This window comes from Muntiacus reevesi, chromosome 1, assembly GCF_963930625.1.
Source record: "Muntiacus reevesi chromosome 1, mMunRee1.1, whole genome shotgun sequence".
NCBI lineage: Eukaryota > Metazoa > Chordata > Mammalia > Artiodactyla > Cervidae > Muntiacus > Muntiacus reevesi.
This window is the reverse complement of record NC_089249.1, coordinates 87,523,826-87,542,713: the sequence shown is the minus strand read 5'-3', so window position 1 is coordinate 87,542,713 and position 18,888 is coordinate 87,523,826. Positions and strand designations below refer to the sequence as shown.

At 39.1% G+C, this 18,888-nt stretch overlaps 1 protein-coding gene and 1 non-coding gene across 2 annotated transcripts in view; one reads left to right on the top strand and one right to left on the bottom strand.

Annotated features, from left to right (window-relative positions):
* SPAG17 (sperm associated antigen 17) overlaps window positions 1-18,888 on the bottom strand; it is a 241,938-nt gene that overhangs the window by 73,387 nt on the left and 149,663 nt on the right. Inside the window, exons 23-26 of the mRNA XM_065927103.1 lie at window positions 17,337-17,495; window positions 15,893-16,006; window positions 7,561-7,736; window positions 1,354-1,471 (exon numbers count right to left, since the gene is read on the bottom strand). Coding sequence (XP_065783175.1) covers window positions 1,354-1,471; window positions 7,561-7,736; window positions 15,893-16,006; window positions 17,337-17,495 — 567 coding nt within the window. The remainder of the gene's footprint in view (window positions 1-1,353; window positions 1,472-7,560; window positions 7,737-15,892; window positions 16,007-17,336; window positions 17,496-18,888) is intronic.
* Window positions 4,887-4,958, top strand: TRNAC-ACA (transfer RNA cysteine (anticodon ACA)). The gene has a single exon. It is a non-coding gene; the product is annotated as a tRNA-Cys (tRNA).

Below are 18,888 nucleotides of genomic sequence, written 5' to 3'. Positions count from 1 at the left end.
GACTGCAGCCATGAAATTAAAAGATGCTTACTCCTTGGAAGGAAAGTTATGACCAACCTAGGCAGCATATTAAAAAGCAGAGACATTACTTTGCCAACAAAGGTCCGTCTGGTCAAGGCTATGGTTTTTCCAGTGGTCATGTATGGATGTGAGAGTTGGACTGTGAAGAAAGCTGAGCGCCAAAGAATTGATGCTTTTGAACTGTGGTGTTGGAGAAGACTCTTGGCAGTCCCTTGGACTGCAAGGAGATTCAACCAGTCCATCGTAAAGGAGATCAGTCCTGGGTGTTCATTGGAAGGACTGATGCTGAAGCTGAAACTCCAATACTTGGGCCACCTCATGTGAAGAGTTGACTCATTGGAAAGGCCCCTGATGCTGGGAGGAATTGGGGGCAGGAGGAGAAGGGGACGACAGAGGATGAGATGGCTGGATGGCATCACCGACTCGATGGACTTGAGTTTGAGTAAACTCCAGGAGTTGGTGATGGACAGGGAGGCCTGGCATGCTGAGATTCATGGGGTCACAAAGAGTCGGACACAACTGAGTGACTGAACTGAACTGAACTGATTGTACTTATTCATCTTAATAAGGTGCCATAAACTCTATAAAGTATGGGCTTCCCAGGTGGCACTAGTGGTAAAGAACCCACCTGCCAATGCAGGAGATGTAAGAGACACAGGATCGATCCCTGGGTTGGGAAGAACCCCTGGAGGAGGGTACAGAAACCCACTCCAGTATTCTTGCCTGGAGAATCCCATGGACAGAGAAGCTTGGTGGGCTACAGTCCATGGGGTCGGACACAACTGAAGCAACTTAGCATGCATGCACCCTATAAAAGTATATGCTGATACCTGGAAACAAGACTGGTTTTCTTCATCCATTTAACCTGTACTTATCTCTATCTACTCTGTGCTCACTGTCCTTTGCTTTGATTAGACCAGCAAAGCTCTGTACATGGGGCCCTTTGTAGAGGCAAGAACACAGAGACACATTGTAGTTACTAAGAGCATTAGCTTTGCCAGCACTGGACCAAGAATGGCATTTTATCTCTGCCACTTAGGAATTGAGGGACGGGGGGAAAGATACTGAATCTTCTGATGTCTCAATTTATTTTGTGAAATGAAATTATTAGGACTTGGAGTACAGTAGTTGTATTTTGTCATGTATGTTAAATATTTAGATAGTGTCTGGCCCATAGTAAGTGCTCAAAAATGGTGGTTACTATTAGCTCATTATTCATTATCAACAAACATATCTAACTGGTATAAAAGCACATGATTTCAATGGTGATTCAAGTTTTTTCTATAAAACTCCCCTCCTCCCTGCCTCCTCCTTCCCCTGGCCGGCACTCACCTGGGGACTCTCGCCCCATGAAGGTTATTTGGAGCCCATTGGGGCAAGACACGTTCAGGTTTTGGAAGATGGGAACACGAGGAGTCTCTTGTAAAACAGGCTCCGGTTCTTCTACTTCCTGTAAATAATACAACATGGGAATAATTTCCTATCATTTTCTAAACGAGTTATTGATTTCTTATGACTAAACAAGGACTTGCTGAATACTTAGAATATGACTTTCTCAGGACGACAAGGCCCTGCAGTGGAGCCTAATAAGGATCTCTACTGTGCAACTGATATTTTACTTGTAGCACAACACACAGACATGAGAAACAGCTAAATAATAGTACCAAATGGTTGGCATCTTTCCTCAGAAAAGGGAGATATCAAAGTTAATAAGACTGATTAGGAAAGCATGATAAAGAAGTTGGGACTTGAACTAGGCCTTGAAAGATGCCTCATATAGGCATATAGGTGTAAGGGCTGACCAAGATCCCCAGCACCTTCTGTTTGATTCTTACAGTTTGGATGCTAGAGATATTCTGCTATAAGGATATACGTCTTATTTTTTTTCCTATAGTGAGCATGCATTGCTTTTCTAGTAAGTAAAAACAATAAAAGAAAGACAATAAAAAGGATTATAAGTTTTAATGAGGGCTTGGGTGTGTCTACTTAAAAATTGTAAATGATTTTATGCTAACTGTGCCTGAATCCCTTGTTTGGTTATATGTACTCTAGGATAAAAGTTATTTGTTATCTTCAACAATAATCATTTCAGTTTTTCCAACTGACTTTCTTAGTGGCTCACCACCAAAATCATCCCAACCGATCCCCCAGTATTGGATCTTTAATTTATTCTCTGTGATCTTCTATTACTGATCATTTAGGTGGTTCTGCCTTTGTTACTTGGAGAAGGAAATGGCAACCCGCTCCAGTACTCTCATCTGGAAAATCCCATGGATGGAGGAGCCTGGTAGGCTGCAGTCCATGGGGTTGCTTAGAGTTGGACACGACTGAGCTACTTCACTTTCACTTTTCTTTTTTTTTCCATTATTTTTATTAGTTGGAGGCTAATTACTTTACAATATTGTAGTGGTTTTTGTCATACATTAACATGAATCAGCCATGGATTTACATGTATTCCCCATCCCAATCCCCCCTCCCGCCTCCCTCTCCACTCGATCCCTCTGGGTCTTCCCAGTGCACCAGGCCCGAGCACTTGTCTCATGCATCCAACCTGGGCTGGTGATCTGTTTCACCCTTGATAGTATACTTGTTTCAATGCTGTTCTCTCAGAACATCCCACCCTCACCTTCTCCCACAGAGTCCCAAAGTCTGTTCAGTACATCTGTGTCTCTTTTTCTGTTTTGCATATAGGGTTATCATTACCATCTTTCTAAATTTCATATATATGTGTTAGTATACTGTATTGGTCTTTATCTTTCTGGCTTACTTCACTCTGTATAATGGGCTCCAGTTTCATCCATCTCATTAGAACTGATTCAAATGAATTCTTTTTAATGGCTAAGTAATATTCCATGGTGTATATGTACCACAGCTTCCTTATCCATTCGTCTGCTGATGGGCATCTAGGTTGCTTCCATGTCCTAGCTATTATAAACAGTGCTGCGATGAACATTGGGGTGCACGTGTCTCTTTCAGATCTGGTTTCCTTGGTGTGTTTGCCCAGAAGTGGGAATGCTGGGTCATATGACAGTTCTATTTCCAGTTTTTTAAGAAATCTCCACACTGTTTTCCATAGCGGCTATACTAGTTTGCATTCCCACCAACAGTGTAAGAGGGTTCCCTTTTCTCCACACCGTCTCCAGCATTTATTGCTTGTAGACTTTTGGATAGCAGCCATCCTGACTGGCGTGTAATAGTACCTCTTTGTGGTTTTGATGTGCATTTCTCTGATAATGAGTGATGTTGAGCATCTTTTCATGTGTTTGTTAGCCATCTGTATGTCTTCTTTGGAGAAATGTCTGTTTAGTTCTTTGGCCCATTTTTGATTGGGTCATTTATTTTTCTGGAATTGAGCTGCAGGAGTTGCTTGTATATTTTTGAGGTTAATTCTTTGTCTGTTGCTTCGTTTGCTATTATTTTCTCCCAATCTGAGGGCTGTCTTTTTACCTTGCTTATAGTTCCCTTTGTTGTGCAAAAGCTTTTAAGTTTCATTAGGTCCCATTTGTTTATTTTATTTCCAATATTCTGGGAGGTGGGTCATAGAGGATCTTGCTGAGATTTATGTCAGAGAGTGTTTTGCCTATGTTCTCCTCTAGGAGTTTTATAGTTTCTGGTCTTACATTTAGATCTTTAATCCATTTTGAGTTTATTTTTGTGTATGGTGTTAGAAAGTGTTCTAGTTTTATTCTTGTACAAGTGGTTGACCAGTTTTCCCAGCACCATTTGTTAAAGAGGTTGTCTTTTTTCCATTGTATATTCTTGCCTCCTTTGTCGAAGATAAGGTATCCATAGGTTCGTGGATTTATCTCTGGGCTACTCACTTTTCACTTTCATGCATTGGAGAAGGAAATGGCAACCCACTCCAGTGTTATTTCCTGGAGAATCCCTGGGACAGGGGAGCCTGGTAGGCTGCCGTCTATGGGGTCGCACAGAGTCGGACACGACTGAAGCGACTTAGCAGCGGTAGCAGCAGCAGCCTTTGTTACTAACAGAGAATAAAATCTGAATTGTCAACTAAAAATCAATTAATGACAAACACTGCAAAATTAAGAGGAAAAAGCTTATGAGCTTCCGTAAAATGAACAGTATTGCTCAAAGACACAAACATGCCATGACAAACCTGTCATTACATTCAGAATCATTATCCCCTATTTCTTCATTATAGTCAATTAAAAAAAAAAAATTGGGTGGACCAATTGGTTAGCCACCAAATTGCTTTCAGCTAAGTTAACTAATTACCTGGGACTATCCTCAACACTTCAACATTTTCACTTAACAAGGAGCAAGTATCTGAGCTTCAGAAAACTCATCCAGTAAAGCTGTGTAAATATGGTGCAGAGGCTCAGTAACATTCAAACCCCATAGCTTTCAATTTTTAATTTATTTATTCATTTTTATTGACTTACAGTTGCATTACAATGTTATGTTACAATATTATGTGATATAGCAAAGTGACTCAGTTACACACATGTATATTCTTTTCTCACATTCTTTTCTATTATGGTATATCACAGTATATTGTATATAGTTCCCTGTGCTCCACAGTAGGACCTTGTTACTTACCCATTCTATATACACTAGCTTGCATCTGCTAATTCCAAACTCCCAATTCAACCCTCTCCCCCTTGGCAACCACCAGCTTATTCTCTACGTTACTGATTTAATTTCTATTTCATATATAGGTTTGTTTGTGTCATATTTTAGATTCCACATATAAGTGATATCATATGATATTTGTCTTTCTCTTTCTGACTTCACTTATCATGATAATCTTTAATTGCATTCACATTGCTGCAAATGGCATTATTTTGTTCTTTTTTTTTTGGCTGAGTATTATTTCACTGTATGTATATATACATATACCTTCCCTGGTGGCTCAGATGGTAAAGCGTCTGCCTACAATGCAGGAGACCCGGGTTCAATCCCTGGGTGGGGAAGATCTCCTGGAGAAGGAAACGGCAACCCACTCCAGTACTCCTACCTGGAAAATTCCATGGATGGAGGAGCCTGGTAGGCTACAGTCCATGGAATTACAAAGAGTCAGAGATGATTGAGTGACTTCACTTTCACTTTCATATACATAAATATATACCTATGTAGATGTGATATATATAGTAGTAAAGTAATATTTCACTATACACACACACACACACACATCTTCTTTATTCATTCATCTGTCAATGGACATTTAGACTGTTTCCAAGTCTTAGCTATTATGAATAATGCTGCTATAAACATAGGAGTGAATGTGTTGTTGAATTATAGTTTTGTTTGGATATATGCCCAGGAGGGATTGTTGGATCATATGGTAGTTCTAGTTTTAGTTTTCTGAGAAACCTCCACAGTGTTCTCCACAGTGACTGCACTAATTTACATTCCCACCAAGAGTGTAGAGATTTCCCTTTTATCCACACCCTCTTCAGTATTTGTTATTTATAGACTTTTTTTTTTTTTGATGACTGTTCTGACTACTGTGAGGTGGTAACCTCACTGTAGTTTTGATTTGCATTTCACTAATAATTAGTGATGCTAACTGTTTTTTCATGTGCCTATTGGCCACCTGTACTTCTTGGAGAAATGTCTCTTTAGATGTTCTGCCCATTTTTCAATTAGATTGCTTGCTTTTTCTTGTTGAGTTGTAGGAGCTCTTTGTGTGTTTTGGAAATTAAGCCCTTGTCAGTTGCATCACTTGCAAATAATTTCTCTAAGTAGTCTTTTCATTTTGTTTATGGTTTCCTTTGCTGTGAAAAAGCTTTTAAGTTTGATCAGGTCCTATTTACTTTCTTTTTTTTTTTTTTTTTTTTATCAGGTCCTATTTACTTTCATATATTTATTTCCATTGTCCCGGGAGACTGACCTAAGAAAACACTGATATGATTTACATAAGAGAATGTTTTGCCTATGTTTTTTACTTCTAAGAGTTTCTAAGTGTTTTATGGTATCATGTTTTATGTTTAAGTCTTTAAGCCATTTTGAGTTTATTTTTCTGTATGGTGAGAACGTGTGTTCTAGCTTCATTGATTTACATGTGGTTGTCCAACTCTCCCAGCACCACTTGTTGAAGAGACTGTCATTTTCCCACTGTATATTCTGGCCTCCTTTGTCAAAGATGAACTGACCACAGGTGTGTGAGCTTATTTCTGGGCTCTCTATACTGTTTCACTGATCCATACGTCTGCTGTGTGCCCATACTATCCTGTTTTGATTACTGTAGCCTTGCAGTATTGTCTGAAGTCTGGGAGGGTTATACCTCCTGCTTTGTTCTTTTTCTTGAGGATTGGTTTGGCAATTCTGGGTCTTTTATAGCTTTAGGATAAAATTTTAGGATTTTAGGATTTGTTCTACTTCTGTGAGAAAGGTCTTGGGTAATTTGATAGGAATCACATTAAATCTTGGATTGCTTTGGGTAGTATGGCCATTTTATCAATAGTAATTCTTCCAATCCAACAGCATGGGATATTTTTCTATTTCTTTGAGGCCTCTTTACTCTCCTAACCTTTCATAGTTGTTAGCATATAAACTGTTTACCTCCTTGATGAGCAAACCCTAGAATTTTCAAAAGGCTGGGCTAAAAATTCCAGGGCCCCAATCACATTTTAGCACTTTTTTTTTCTAATAAGTTGAGAATCTGTACATTGTAAAAACTGTACAGGTATACCAGTAAAACCAAAAGAGTCAAGATTTGATCAGTAGTTTCCTTCTTGTTCTTCATTTAGAAACTCTTTGGATCTATATACTTCTATTAGGAAATATTTAGAGTCAAAGAACTCATGAGTATATGTGTGTGTGTGCCCACATGCCTGTTTGCAGGTAGAGGGTAGACCACTCTTTAACTGGAAGTGGATTGTCCTTTAGTCTTGCTGAATTCCAAGCACATCAACTGCCCAGTTGCTCAGTCATGTCCAACTCTTTGCAGCCCCATGGACTGTAGCCGCCAGGATCCTCTGTTCATGGAATTTTCCAGGCAAGAATACTGGAGAGGGTTGCCATTCCCTACTCCAGGGGATTTTCCTGACCCAGGGATTGAACCCATGTCTCCTGCACCTCCTGCATTGGCAGGCAGGTTCTTTACCACTAGCTCCAGCTGGTAAGCCCAAGCTCATCAATATCTAAGTCCAAGTCTACCAAATAGAAGTGTTTCCACTATTTAGTTAAAGATTCTCCTCTTCCAATTGTTGCTTATCTCAATGGAACTAAATGAAGTCTTAAAAATGAGGAATGGTAGGAACTTTATCATCCTAAAGCAAAGAACATCCAAGATCCAAGGTGGGGAAATGGTTGAACTAGTTATTCTAAGTTTGGAATGAATGACCTGAGACAGTTTGTAGATGGCCGACAACAGGTCTCCCAGTGTGGGAATTCAACTCCTGTGTTCAGGCCTCTTTTGTCCATTTAAAATAGAAAGTACAAGGAGTGTTAGTTAATTTGAACAGTGAAATATATGCACTGTAATAACACTATTGGCATAAATCATGATCTTCAAAAAGTTAACATTGAGTCAGAAACAGAATCTGGGAATCCATGGCAGGGTCCACTTACCTTTTTCTCTTCTTCTTTCGGGTGCTCCTCTTCTTTAAGAAAGTCTTTGGGTTTTTCCTTCCCTTTTGTTTTCCCTTTGCCTTTGCCTTGAGGAATACTCACTACAACAGGAATCACTGTTGGAGTATGTACTGATGGGATATTCAACATAGATTCCAAGTCAGGATCCTTATCCTCTATAATACGAGAAAGAGGAAAAAAAAATTAGACATTTATATTTGATATGTTTGTTAAATAAAATTTACATCTCAAAAAATTTATACAGTTTGACAATTTTTACCTTGCTAGTAGCATTTATCAGTTGTATAGGTTTCAGGGGATAATGCAGTTGATTTGAAGATCAAAATTGTAGTTTAAAAATTTGAGGCACTTAATACTTTGATACATTTGGTTGAGTCATTATTTCACATGTTCTTCCATCCCCATCTAGATTGTTAACTTCTAATGATAAGGCAGTAACCATCTCTTCATTTATTTGAGAAATATTTATTGATAGACTCTTATATGTAAACGTGTGGAGCAGTGAACAATAAAGGGAAAAAAGACTTTAGGAAGATAAAATAGTCTAAATAAGATCTGCTCTCAAGACAAAGACATATTAAACAAGAACATAATGAGGGATACAAACAAGGAAGTTTACAAAAGAAAGATTATTTCTAGGTGAGATGATAAAAGAAGTTTTCTTGCAGAAGACTGATTTTATTCTGGATTTTAATGCAGAATTGTAAATGGAGTGGCAATCCATGGAGGAATTATGTCAGAAACTTCTGAGCATCCCTTACATCTTGAGTTATATTTCCTGGGTTCCAGAGTAACACCCCCACCTGGATATCACCTTAGCTCTCTGGTCAATTTTCCTCAGTCTCCTTTACTAACTTCCTGTTGTTGAAAGCTGGTAGTCCCAGGTTTTCACTCCTCTTCTCATTACACAACAGATATTCTCAGTCCTGGTAGTCCATAATAATTATTCACAGAATTTTTAAAAAGTTCTCAGACTCCCACGTTGACCTACTGAGTTAGACTCTCTGGGGAGGAGGCCCAGGCATTTCTAGCTGTGAAACACCACATGTGATGGTGATACACAGTCAGGGCTGACAACCTTTATTATCTCTATTAGATCTGGGCTCCAGCTGTCATATACATGCTAATGCCTACAAAATTTACACATCTAGGCATGGGATTTCTTCTCAGCTCCGGATCTGTATTTCCAACTGGTTTTAGATATCACCCCTTTGTTTGTGGTACTGGAGATATTTCAAAATCAATATGCCTCTATTCTTCCAAGCAGATAACCCACTTTCCTATGTTCTTAGCCTCAGTCAATGTCATGATCAATCATGCACTTTTTTTCTCAAGTTAGACATTGAGATCATTTGCATTTTCTCTTTTTTGACTTACCCATACATCCAGCCATTCACAGAGCCCTCAGATATTGCTCTCATATCATGTGTCTCATATCCATTCCTACCACCTTAATTCAAATTCTTATTCTCTTGCTTTTTTGGTAGCAGTTTCCTAATACCACTGCCTCAGTGTATTTCCAAACCATCACTATAATTATGTTCCTAAAATAAAATCTTATCATATCACTTTCCTTTTCTTACTGAAAAACCTCCAGTGCTCACTAATCTTAGAGCACACACAATGCTTACCCATTTCCACTCTAGTCACACTCATCATTTTTCTATAAAGATGTCATGCTTTCACACAACTGTATATTTATACCAATGGTTCTTACTGTCCAGAATTTCCTTTCCTTGTTGCTTTGACTGGATAGTTCCTACTCAGCTATGAAGTCTCATCTCGGGTGCTATGCTTTCTTTCTCAAGTATTTTCTGGTTGTCCCTAGTACTTGGTTTATATATAATTTTTAGCACTTTTGCCATTATCTCACTATTTCTGGTTTCTCTTCCCATGAGACAATGAGTTTTCTGAGTAGATGTAACCAGATACCTGACTCATAGGAAGTATGGAATATCAGCAGTGAAGGGCATCTATTTGGAGGCAGCTGGAAACTCCTTCCTCTCATCCCCATCCTTTTACTCAATGAGCAAATATTTACTGAGTACCTGTTACTATGCACCATGACTTGGGTAACCAGTGACAAACGAGACAACAGGAACTTGTAATGAAATGGCAATTCAGCTCAAGAGAGCCTCAGATATTCACTGTTGTGTGTTAAGCCTGTGTTAGCGAAAGTACAGAGCACTGTGGCAACCTAGAAGAAGGGCATTTGATACCAAACATTTCATACAAGCTGTACTTTATATGGTCATCCTTTAACTCCACAAGGGTTGGTTCCAGGACACCCTCATGGATGCCAAAATTCCATGGATGCTCAAGTCCCATATAAAATGGTATAGTATTTATTTCCATAGAGAGGAAATAATAGCCTTTCACACTGTCCATTTCAACACCCATCTGCTGCCTGTGAGCCTGAGCATAGGCTGTTGAAGTGTTGATATTCTTTCCCCTTGAAGAATCACCTACATTTGGCAGTGTTTAAGGCCATTTTTGGGCTTCCCTGGTAGCTCAGCTGGTAAAGAATCCACCTGCAATGCAGGGGACCCTGATTTGATTCATGGGTTGGGAAGATCCCCTGGAGAAGGGATAGGCTACCCACTCCAGTATTCTTGGGCTAGTAACAATATAAAAACTTACTGGATACATCCCATCTAGAATATTCCTAACATTTGGGCTTCCCTGATGGCTCAGGCAGTAAAGAATCTGCCTGCCATATAGGAGACCTGGGTTCGATCCCTGGGTAGGGAAGATCCCCTCGGGGAGGGCATGGCAATCCACTCCAGTATTCTTGCCTGGAGAATCCCATGGACAGAGGAGCCTGGCAGACTATAGTCCATGGGGTCGCAAAGAGTTGAACATGACTGAGTGACTAGGCACGTGGACATTTTCCCATAAACTTTAAATCATTTCCAGATTACTTATAATACTTAATACAATGTAAATGCTGTGTACATAATTATTATATTGTATCATTTAGAGAATAATAACAAGAAAAAAAGTATGTTTATGTTCAGTATAGTCGCAACTATGCAACCATCATAGGCTTAACTGTATGGTACACATCAACAATGTAATATTTTCTTTCAACAGTTACAGATTCCTTTTATTTAATGATGCAAAAAATACCAAATAAAACATCTATTATTTAAAATACAAGTATATATAGAAAATATAGAGAAATACTAATTCATTCTCTCCCTTCCTCTCTCACACACACATACACAAACATAGTGCTAACACTCACCATAATCCTGGTTCTTCTCTCCTGATCCCCTTGGATGATGATGATGACAATGATGATTGCTATATGGTGTCTATGGTACCAATGTGGCAATGTGATGAGGTGTATGGCACTGTTGGTAAGTGGTGAGGCATCAGGCTAAGTTAAGCCTTATGACAGGATGTCAGAAGGTATTCAGTCCAGATAATTGGGTTCCAATTGTAGACACTGACACTTTGGAGGAGGCTCAGTAACATTAATGTCAGGATCTCTGGAGGTTGAGGGCTGAGGATCTTCAAGTGTTGAAGGTCTAGGCTTCACAACTGCAGATACTTTAGTTAGAATCATTGTTAGAGGAAGCTGTTTCTTCCTTCTCTATGTATCATAAAAGAAGTCTTGCAGTGGTTGTAGGCATGCTGTTATACCTTGGGTGACACAGAGGCTTCAGTCCAAAAAAGGATTGTACTTGAGGATCACATCCTTTAACACTTGCACCTATTGAAAAGTCACTGCCATTTTTTCAAGTGTTCAAATTGATGGCTCTGCTTCCTCTAAATTTTCTGCATCATCACAGTCATCTGCAGACTTCAGCAGATCTTTGAGTTCCTTGTTGCTAAGGATCCCTTTATCTTCTTCTATATGTTCTTCGACATCATCCTAGACCATGTCAGAGGAGGCACCCCCCTCAACTTCCCTTGCAACATTTGAGACATTCAGATATTTGAGATAGTTAACGATTTCTACATCAATAGTGGGGGAGTCGTTGAGACCATCAACCATCCTATAATGATTGATATATATATATATATATAATTATATATAATATATATATATACACATATGTATATATATATCCTATAATGGCTTCAAACACGTCTTGACTGTCTCAGGCTTCAGGGTATCTACAGACTCTGCAATAAACACAGTTCAAATCAAAACTGTGGAGCTCTTCTGTAAATCCATGATGCTGCAGTCCAGGTTAGCACCAAGGACAGCATGAATCTTTCCCAAGGTAAGGCGGATGTAAATTGCCTTAATGTCCTCGACAATGCCTTGATTGAGTGGCTATAATGGCAACCCATTCCAGTACTCTTGCCTGGAAAATCCCATGGATGGAGGAACCTGGTAGGCTACAGTCCATGAGGTCACAAAGAGTCAGACATGACTGAACGACTTCACTTTCACACTTTCTTTCAGCAGTGATGCAGCACTAGGAGGCAGGAACATCACTTCCACTTTCTTGTCAATGAGGCAGAGAAGTTCAGTTGGTTGGGAGCATTGCCAATTAAGAAGAACCCCTTGAATGGCAGTCCTTCTCTTCCAGGTATTTCTTTGCTTCAAGAATGAAGTCTTGGAGGAACCATTCCAAGAACAAGACTTCTGTAATCCAAACTTTCCTGTTGTGCTGCCAGAACACAGGCAGACAATTTTTGTTTTTGTTCTTCCAGGCCCAGGAGTTGTTTGCTTATAGACTAGGTTTGATCATGTTACCTGCTGTATTGCCACACAGCCTCAGAGTAAGGTGAGCTTTCTGGGCCTTGAACCCCGAGGTTTACCTGGCCCTGTTACAGATGTAGATATGATTGGGCATCTTCTTCCAGAATAAGCCTGTTTTGTCACAATTGAAGACTGGCTCTGGAAAGTGAACTTTCTCTTCTGTGAGTTTCTCGAGGTCTTCTGGAAACACTGATGCTGCTTTGGCATCGGCTGATGTTGATTGTTCCATGATCTTTAAGTTTTTGAGGGACCTTAACACTTTACTACCTAAGTAGCCATCTCTTAAGACCCTTAAACCCCTTCCTCTTGCTCTCCTCACCATCCCCACAGCACTGCTCACAGAGGCTATGTGCTCTTTCATCCATAATTTTGCTACCCCCAGGGACATGCTTCACGCCATGGCCCTTAGCTACACACAAAATGCTTTCTGTCTTTACAAGCACTTTGTAATGAACCAGAGAGATCATTTTTGCCATTGTAGGGGCAGCTCTAACACTTCTATGAATTTCAGCTTCTTTCTGCATTACTGTGAGAATGTTCCATTTGTTCTTAGTGACCTTACATCCCACTTCAGCAAGGCACATGTCACTTTTTAAAAGATCTAAAGATTTGTATTTTATTGTTGAGAGAGAGCATTTTGTACTCCCTCTTGGCCTTTGTGGGATTGTTTTGACCACTTAATTGCTATTGGGAGCCATTTTTCACAGAAAACAAACATGCACACATAACATGTGTAGCAAATAAATAAAATGCCAGAAGAACAATGCTCATACAATGAGCATTGGAGAGACTGGATCTATGATGTGGTGGGAGGTCACAGTAGGGTGGGCCTACACATCCCATCATCCACCTGACTTCAGCCCAGTGCTAGGTGTGTGGACAATTTGGGGGCAAAGTTTTGCTCTGTGAAATTTCCTTGAATTTTTTTTAAAGAATATTTTAAACCTGAGGTTGGTCAAATCTATGAATACAGAACCCATGGATACGGGATATGGAGGCCTGACTATACCGTGCAATTGTTTTTCTACAAATGTGCCACACTTTTATATTACTGAGATTTTGCACATGCTGCTCCTGATATAGAATTCCCTTCCTTTGCTTCTTTGCCTAAGCAAGTTCCACTCACCTCCAAAGACTCAGTTCACACGAGTGAAGCATTTCTTAGAGCAAGTAACCTGTAAGCTGAGTCCTGAAGCGTCGGAGGAAGTTCACTGTTCAAAGTGGTGGTATATATAGCAAGAGGAAGAGTTCTGAGCAAAGGGCACAGCATGGGCAATTGGTCAGAGAAAAGAGATAACATAGATCATCAAGGAACTGAAAGGCACAAAAAGCACAGGGGAGCCAAGTTGTGGAGATAATACAAAAGGCCCATTGATAGATGAATGGTTCGAGTGTGATGTATACTTACAATGGAACACTATTCAGTCTTAAAAAAGAAGGACATTCTGTAATGTGCAACAATGTGGATGATCCTTGAGCACAGTATGCTAAGTGAAATAAAGTGAAAGTCGCTCAGTCCTATCTGACTCTTTGCGACCTCATGGACTATACAGTCCATGGAATTCTCTAGGACAGAATACTGGAGTGGGTAGCCTTTCCTATCTCCAGGGGATCTTCCCAACCCAGGGATCAAACCCAGGTTTCCCACATTGTGGGTGGATTTTTTACCAGCTGAGCCACAAGGGAAGTCCAGGAATACTGGAGTGGGTAACCTATCCCTTCTCCAGGGGATCTTCCCAACCCGGGAATCAACCAGGGTCTCCTTCATTGCAGGCAGATTCTTTACCAACTGAGCTATCAGGGAAGCCCTAGCCAGTCACAAAAAGACAAACACTGCCTGATTCCGCTTATGTGAAGTATCTAAAATAGCTGAATTCACAGAACTAAAGAGTAGAATGGTGGTTGCCAGGGCCTGGGGAGAGAAGGAAATTGGAAGCATAAAGTAGTATCATCATCAGTGGGCATACAATTTCAGTTAAGCAAAATGAATAAGCCCCAGAGAGCTGCGCATACTGAATTAAGATGGGAGAATTTGATTGAAAATTTGTTTAGCCATTAGTAGATAAATGTTCTTAAATATTATTAATATTGTATGCATCCTTAAGGAATTTATAGTATTTTTTTTACAAAGATGATCAGAGAAGGCAATGGCACCCCACTCCGGTACTCTTGCCTGGAAAATCCCATGGATGGAGGAGCTTGGTAGGCTGCGGTTCATGGGGTCGCTAAGAGTTGGACACGACTGAGCGACTTCACTTTCACTTTTCACTTTCACACATTGGAGAAGGAAATGGCAACCCACTCCAGTGTTCTTGTCTGGAGAATCCCAGGGACGGGGGAGCCTGGTAGGTTGCTGTCTATGGGGTCGCACAGAGTCGGACACGACTGAAGTGACTTAGCAGATGCCTTCAACTTTTTAAAAATATACAGGAAGTAAAACAATACTTCTTATCTACTCTATAAACATTTTCAAATGTAATACCTATAACCTAAAATGAGGAACATCTGTATTAAATTGAAAGATTACATATTAATTTAAGGATTCATTGAGAATAAGGAAATCACTTAAGAAATAGCAGCAGTACAGTTGATAGAGAGCAGAATGTAAATATCTTAATGTAAAAAATTGATAATCTTGTTCAGAAGGGGTGTGGTTAGTGACTGTATGTGATCATGGATTTTAATACATAATTTGCTAGGCACCAGATGACTTCTCCAAATGGATTAAAAATAAATCAAAATACAAAGTTCAAGGTCAAAACCCAAATAAAAGCAAAAATACTAACAAATTTAATTCACTAAGGGACTACAATATTTGGCACAAGGTAAGAAACGTGGATTAATGATCCATAGGAATCCTGTCTCTAGAGAAATGGATCTAAATGGTCAGGCAGATAATTGATCACAGAGATTCCCACATAGTGTAAGGAAACACAGCATCGGGATTTTTTGATTTTTTTTTTACCTTTTGATTTTATAAAGCTTTTTTTTTTTTTTTAAACATCTTGTGGATAGATCCCTATAAAATGCCTGAGAACCCACAAGTTCTCCTAATTGGTTCTTGGTAAAGTGACAGGTTATTTTGCGGTTTGTAAGGAAATAGCTTCCAGTTGGAGAATTTGTTTATTGAGAGTAGGGTAAATAAATCCTTCAAGATGTTTAGTGAATGGCTCCTTTAAGACTAATGTTCTGAGGCACAGTGAGAAGTTCCACAAACACAGGATTCAAAGAAATATTATTCTGTAGGAAATCAAAAAGATTCCTCAGCCAATCATGCTGTTTTTGTCACCACCTAACAGACTGATTTTCACGGGCTAGTTCACAAAGACAACTTATATATATGTATATGTGGTTATATGGGAGATTATACATATGATAAATGCTGTTTAAAATGCCAAATCACTGTTATTTTCTATGTATAAAAGATTACATGTGTACACACACATATATATGTACACACACAAATATTCCCACTGCTCAGGAAATGAGGGGCATTAAATCAGAACATGTTTATCAAAAAGTGAGCAGATGGAGGATGGGCAGCTGCCCTTGGTCACGGGACATTTATCCTTTCTGTTGTGTTTAATTCACCTGGTGCTGATCCACTTGATCCATAGTAACTTATTGAGAGGCAGATTCCATTTTCCAAGGTGGCAGAAAAAGATCCAAACTTGCTGACAGCTTTATTCTCTTCACTTGATTCTTCTAAAAGATAAAATTGAATCAAGGATATTTCTGTTTTATCAAAAAAAAAGTAAGCAAAATTCAGTGAGAAGTGGAAATCATCTAAATATATTTAAAACAAGGATACGATTAAGTAAATTATAATATATATATAAATATACACCAATGAATTATTATGAAATCATTAAAAAATTATTTGTAGAGGATATTTAATGAATAGGAAACTGCTCATTATCCCTTGGAGAAGGGAAAGTCTACCCACTCCAGCATTCTGGCCTGGAGAATTCTACAGACTGTAGAGTTAATGGGGTCACAAAGAGCTGGACACGACTGAGTGACTTTCACTTTAACATCATGATAAAGAAAGAAAGAAATATACTGTGAATAGTGGTTACTTCTGGGGTGGTAGACTTATGGGCAACTGTCATCTTTTAAAAATATTCCTATATTTCCTAATTTTTATACTAAACCGTGTGTTTTTTTATCTGGCAAAACACAGAAAGCCATTAAAATTTTTTTATTTTTAAGTTCTTGGGTACATTCATACTTGTCAAACACTGTATTCTTACCTTGAATTTAGAAAATACTGTGACCGTAACTAAATTTGTTAGCAAGATTTAGTTACTGATCTTATTACTTATTATTAACTTGTGTTCAAAGCATTTTATTAATTAACTCATCTTTGTTTGCAGGTATAACCCACACTGGGCGAGAAGCAATTGATTTCTCCAGTTAATGGTGCCTGGAAATGTTAAATGGTGTTATCAGGAAGTTTCATGGTGTATGACCCATGGACATCCATTTGGAACTCCCACCTACAAGCAGGTAGAGATGTTCATGGCCAAATTTAGGATTTTTTTCCTTGTCCTTGCAACTTGAGAAACCTGAGACTACAGGGAGAACAAAGTGATAAGAGCACAGATAAAAACCGCATCATTTGCGCTCAATATTGGAGAGAAGCCTAGCCTTCAAGTAGAAGTCAATTAATGAGGACCTGACTCCTAGAGACTGCACTTGGTACAGTGCATAAAATAAAATTCAGGCCAGGATGGATACTGCAAAATCATAAACAGCCATGCAGGGTAGCCTGCATGTCATCTGGAACCAAAAGCTGGGTTTCCAGAGGAGGCAAAACCAAGGAAGCAGCCCACTATAGATCGGTTATGTATACAATGTGTTATATATACACATTATATTACGGAAAACGTATATACAGAAGATAGCAAAACACTTCAATTATCATCTGGAAAAACGACACATGCTACCTGCCGGGGATACCTGTGTTTCTGCTAGGTGGATGTGGTTGACCTATTGAAGTACTGATACACTGCCACAAAGATGCAGCCGTTACCTGCTTCAAAGTTTTGCTCTCCTTCTCTTTCTTCTTTCTCATCTTCTGAAGGATAATCCCCTTCTTTTTTCTCCTGTTCCACAATTTTCCTAGGGTCTCTCAAGTGAATTAAAAAATTGTGCTTGTCCTTGTTCACTTTCACTTTGATAAATGTTGGACCTGGGGGAGAATCATGGGATAGAAAGTGGGCTGATGGTGATGCCCCATTAAACTCTGTAATAAAACCTCTAAATACTGCAGCCAATTTACATAATAGAATGTCAGCCAAGGACTGGAAATACCTAGGGATGTCACCATTTTTAGAAAAAGATACCAAAAGGAATAAAGTAATGTGGGATTCCAGGAAGAAATAGCAGGTGGATCAGGGAGATGCTTTCAGATTTTCTACTCACACCTAAAATCAAATTAGAGAAGGGAGAATAAATTGGCTGAGCTAAGGTTATGTGTGTGCTAAGTCGCTCTTCAGTCATGTCTGACTCTTTGCAAGCCTATGGACTGTAGCCTGCCAGTCTCCTCATCTATGCTCAACTTTATGATCAATCACGTGTGAGGGTTAATGTGAAAAGATTTTGCAGTTTACAAAGAATTGCATGAATTTTAGTTACAGTAGTTGTTGTTAAGAACACATAAGAATTTCCCAAACAACATATTCTTTCTTCCAGTGTCTTAACTCATTCTTTCTCTCCTCTTTCAGCTTTTTTCTTTTTTTTCACCCAGGCTTTTCAACTTTCATTGAATGATCATCTCTCAAAGTTACTACGATTAAGATGAAAATAGTATACTTTCAGATAGCATATGAACTATCTGAAACTTATATACATTAAGCAGTCCATGGATTTCTCCAGGCCAGAATACTGGAGAAGGTAGCCTATCCCTTCTCCCAGGTATTAAACTCAGGTCTCCCGCATTGCAGGCAGATTCTTTACCAGCTGAGCCACAAGGGAAGCCCAAGAATACTGGAGTGGGTAGCCTATCCCTTCTGCAGCAGATCTTTCCAAACCAGGAATTGAACCAGGGTCTCCTGCATTGCAGGAGGATTCTTTACTAACTGAGCTGTCAGAGAAGCCCACTTTCACATCACTCCATACATTATATGCATATGAAAATATTGATGAGTGAAGAATAGTTACTGAAAACAGAACATAGCATTATAAAACTAGAGTCTAGTGCTCTTCTCAGTTATGTGATTCTGAGTTTCATCTTTATCATACCCTACACCCAGGGATGATATTCAAAATAATAAATATTGAAACTTATGGTAATATAAATACACATGTTTATCAATCTATTAATGAGAGAAGGAAATGGCAACCCACTCTAGTATTCTTGCTTGGGAAATCCCACGGACAGAGGAGCCTGGTCGGCTACAACCCATGGGGTCGCAAGAGTTGGACATGACTTAGCAATTAAACAACAACATCTATAATAAAAATCCCTTTCATGTTTTAAATAAACAAACTTTATATAGTAAAAAGTCTGGCATTTGATAGAAGTTGTACCACAACCATTCTTTAAATAATTTGAATAACTTGCAGGCCTTTTTATTTTAAAA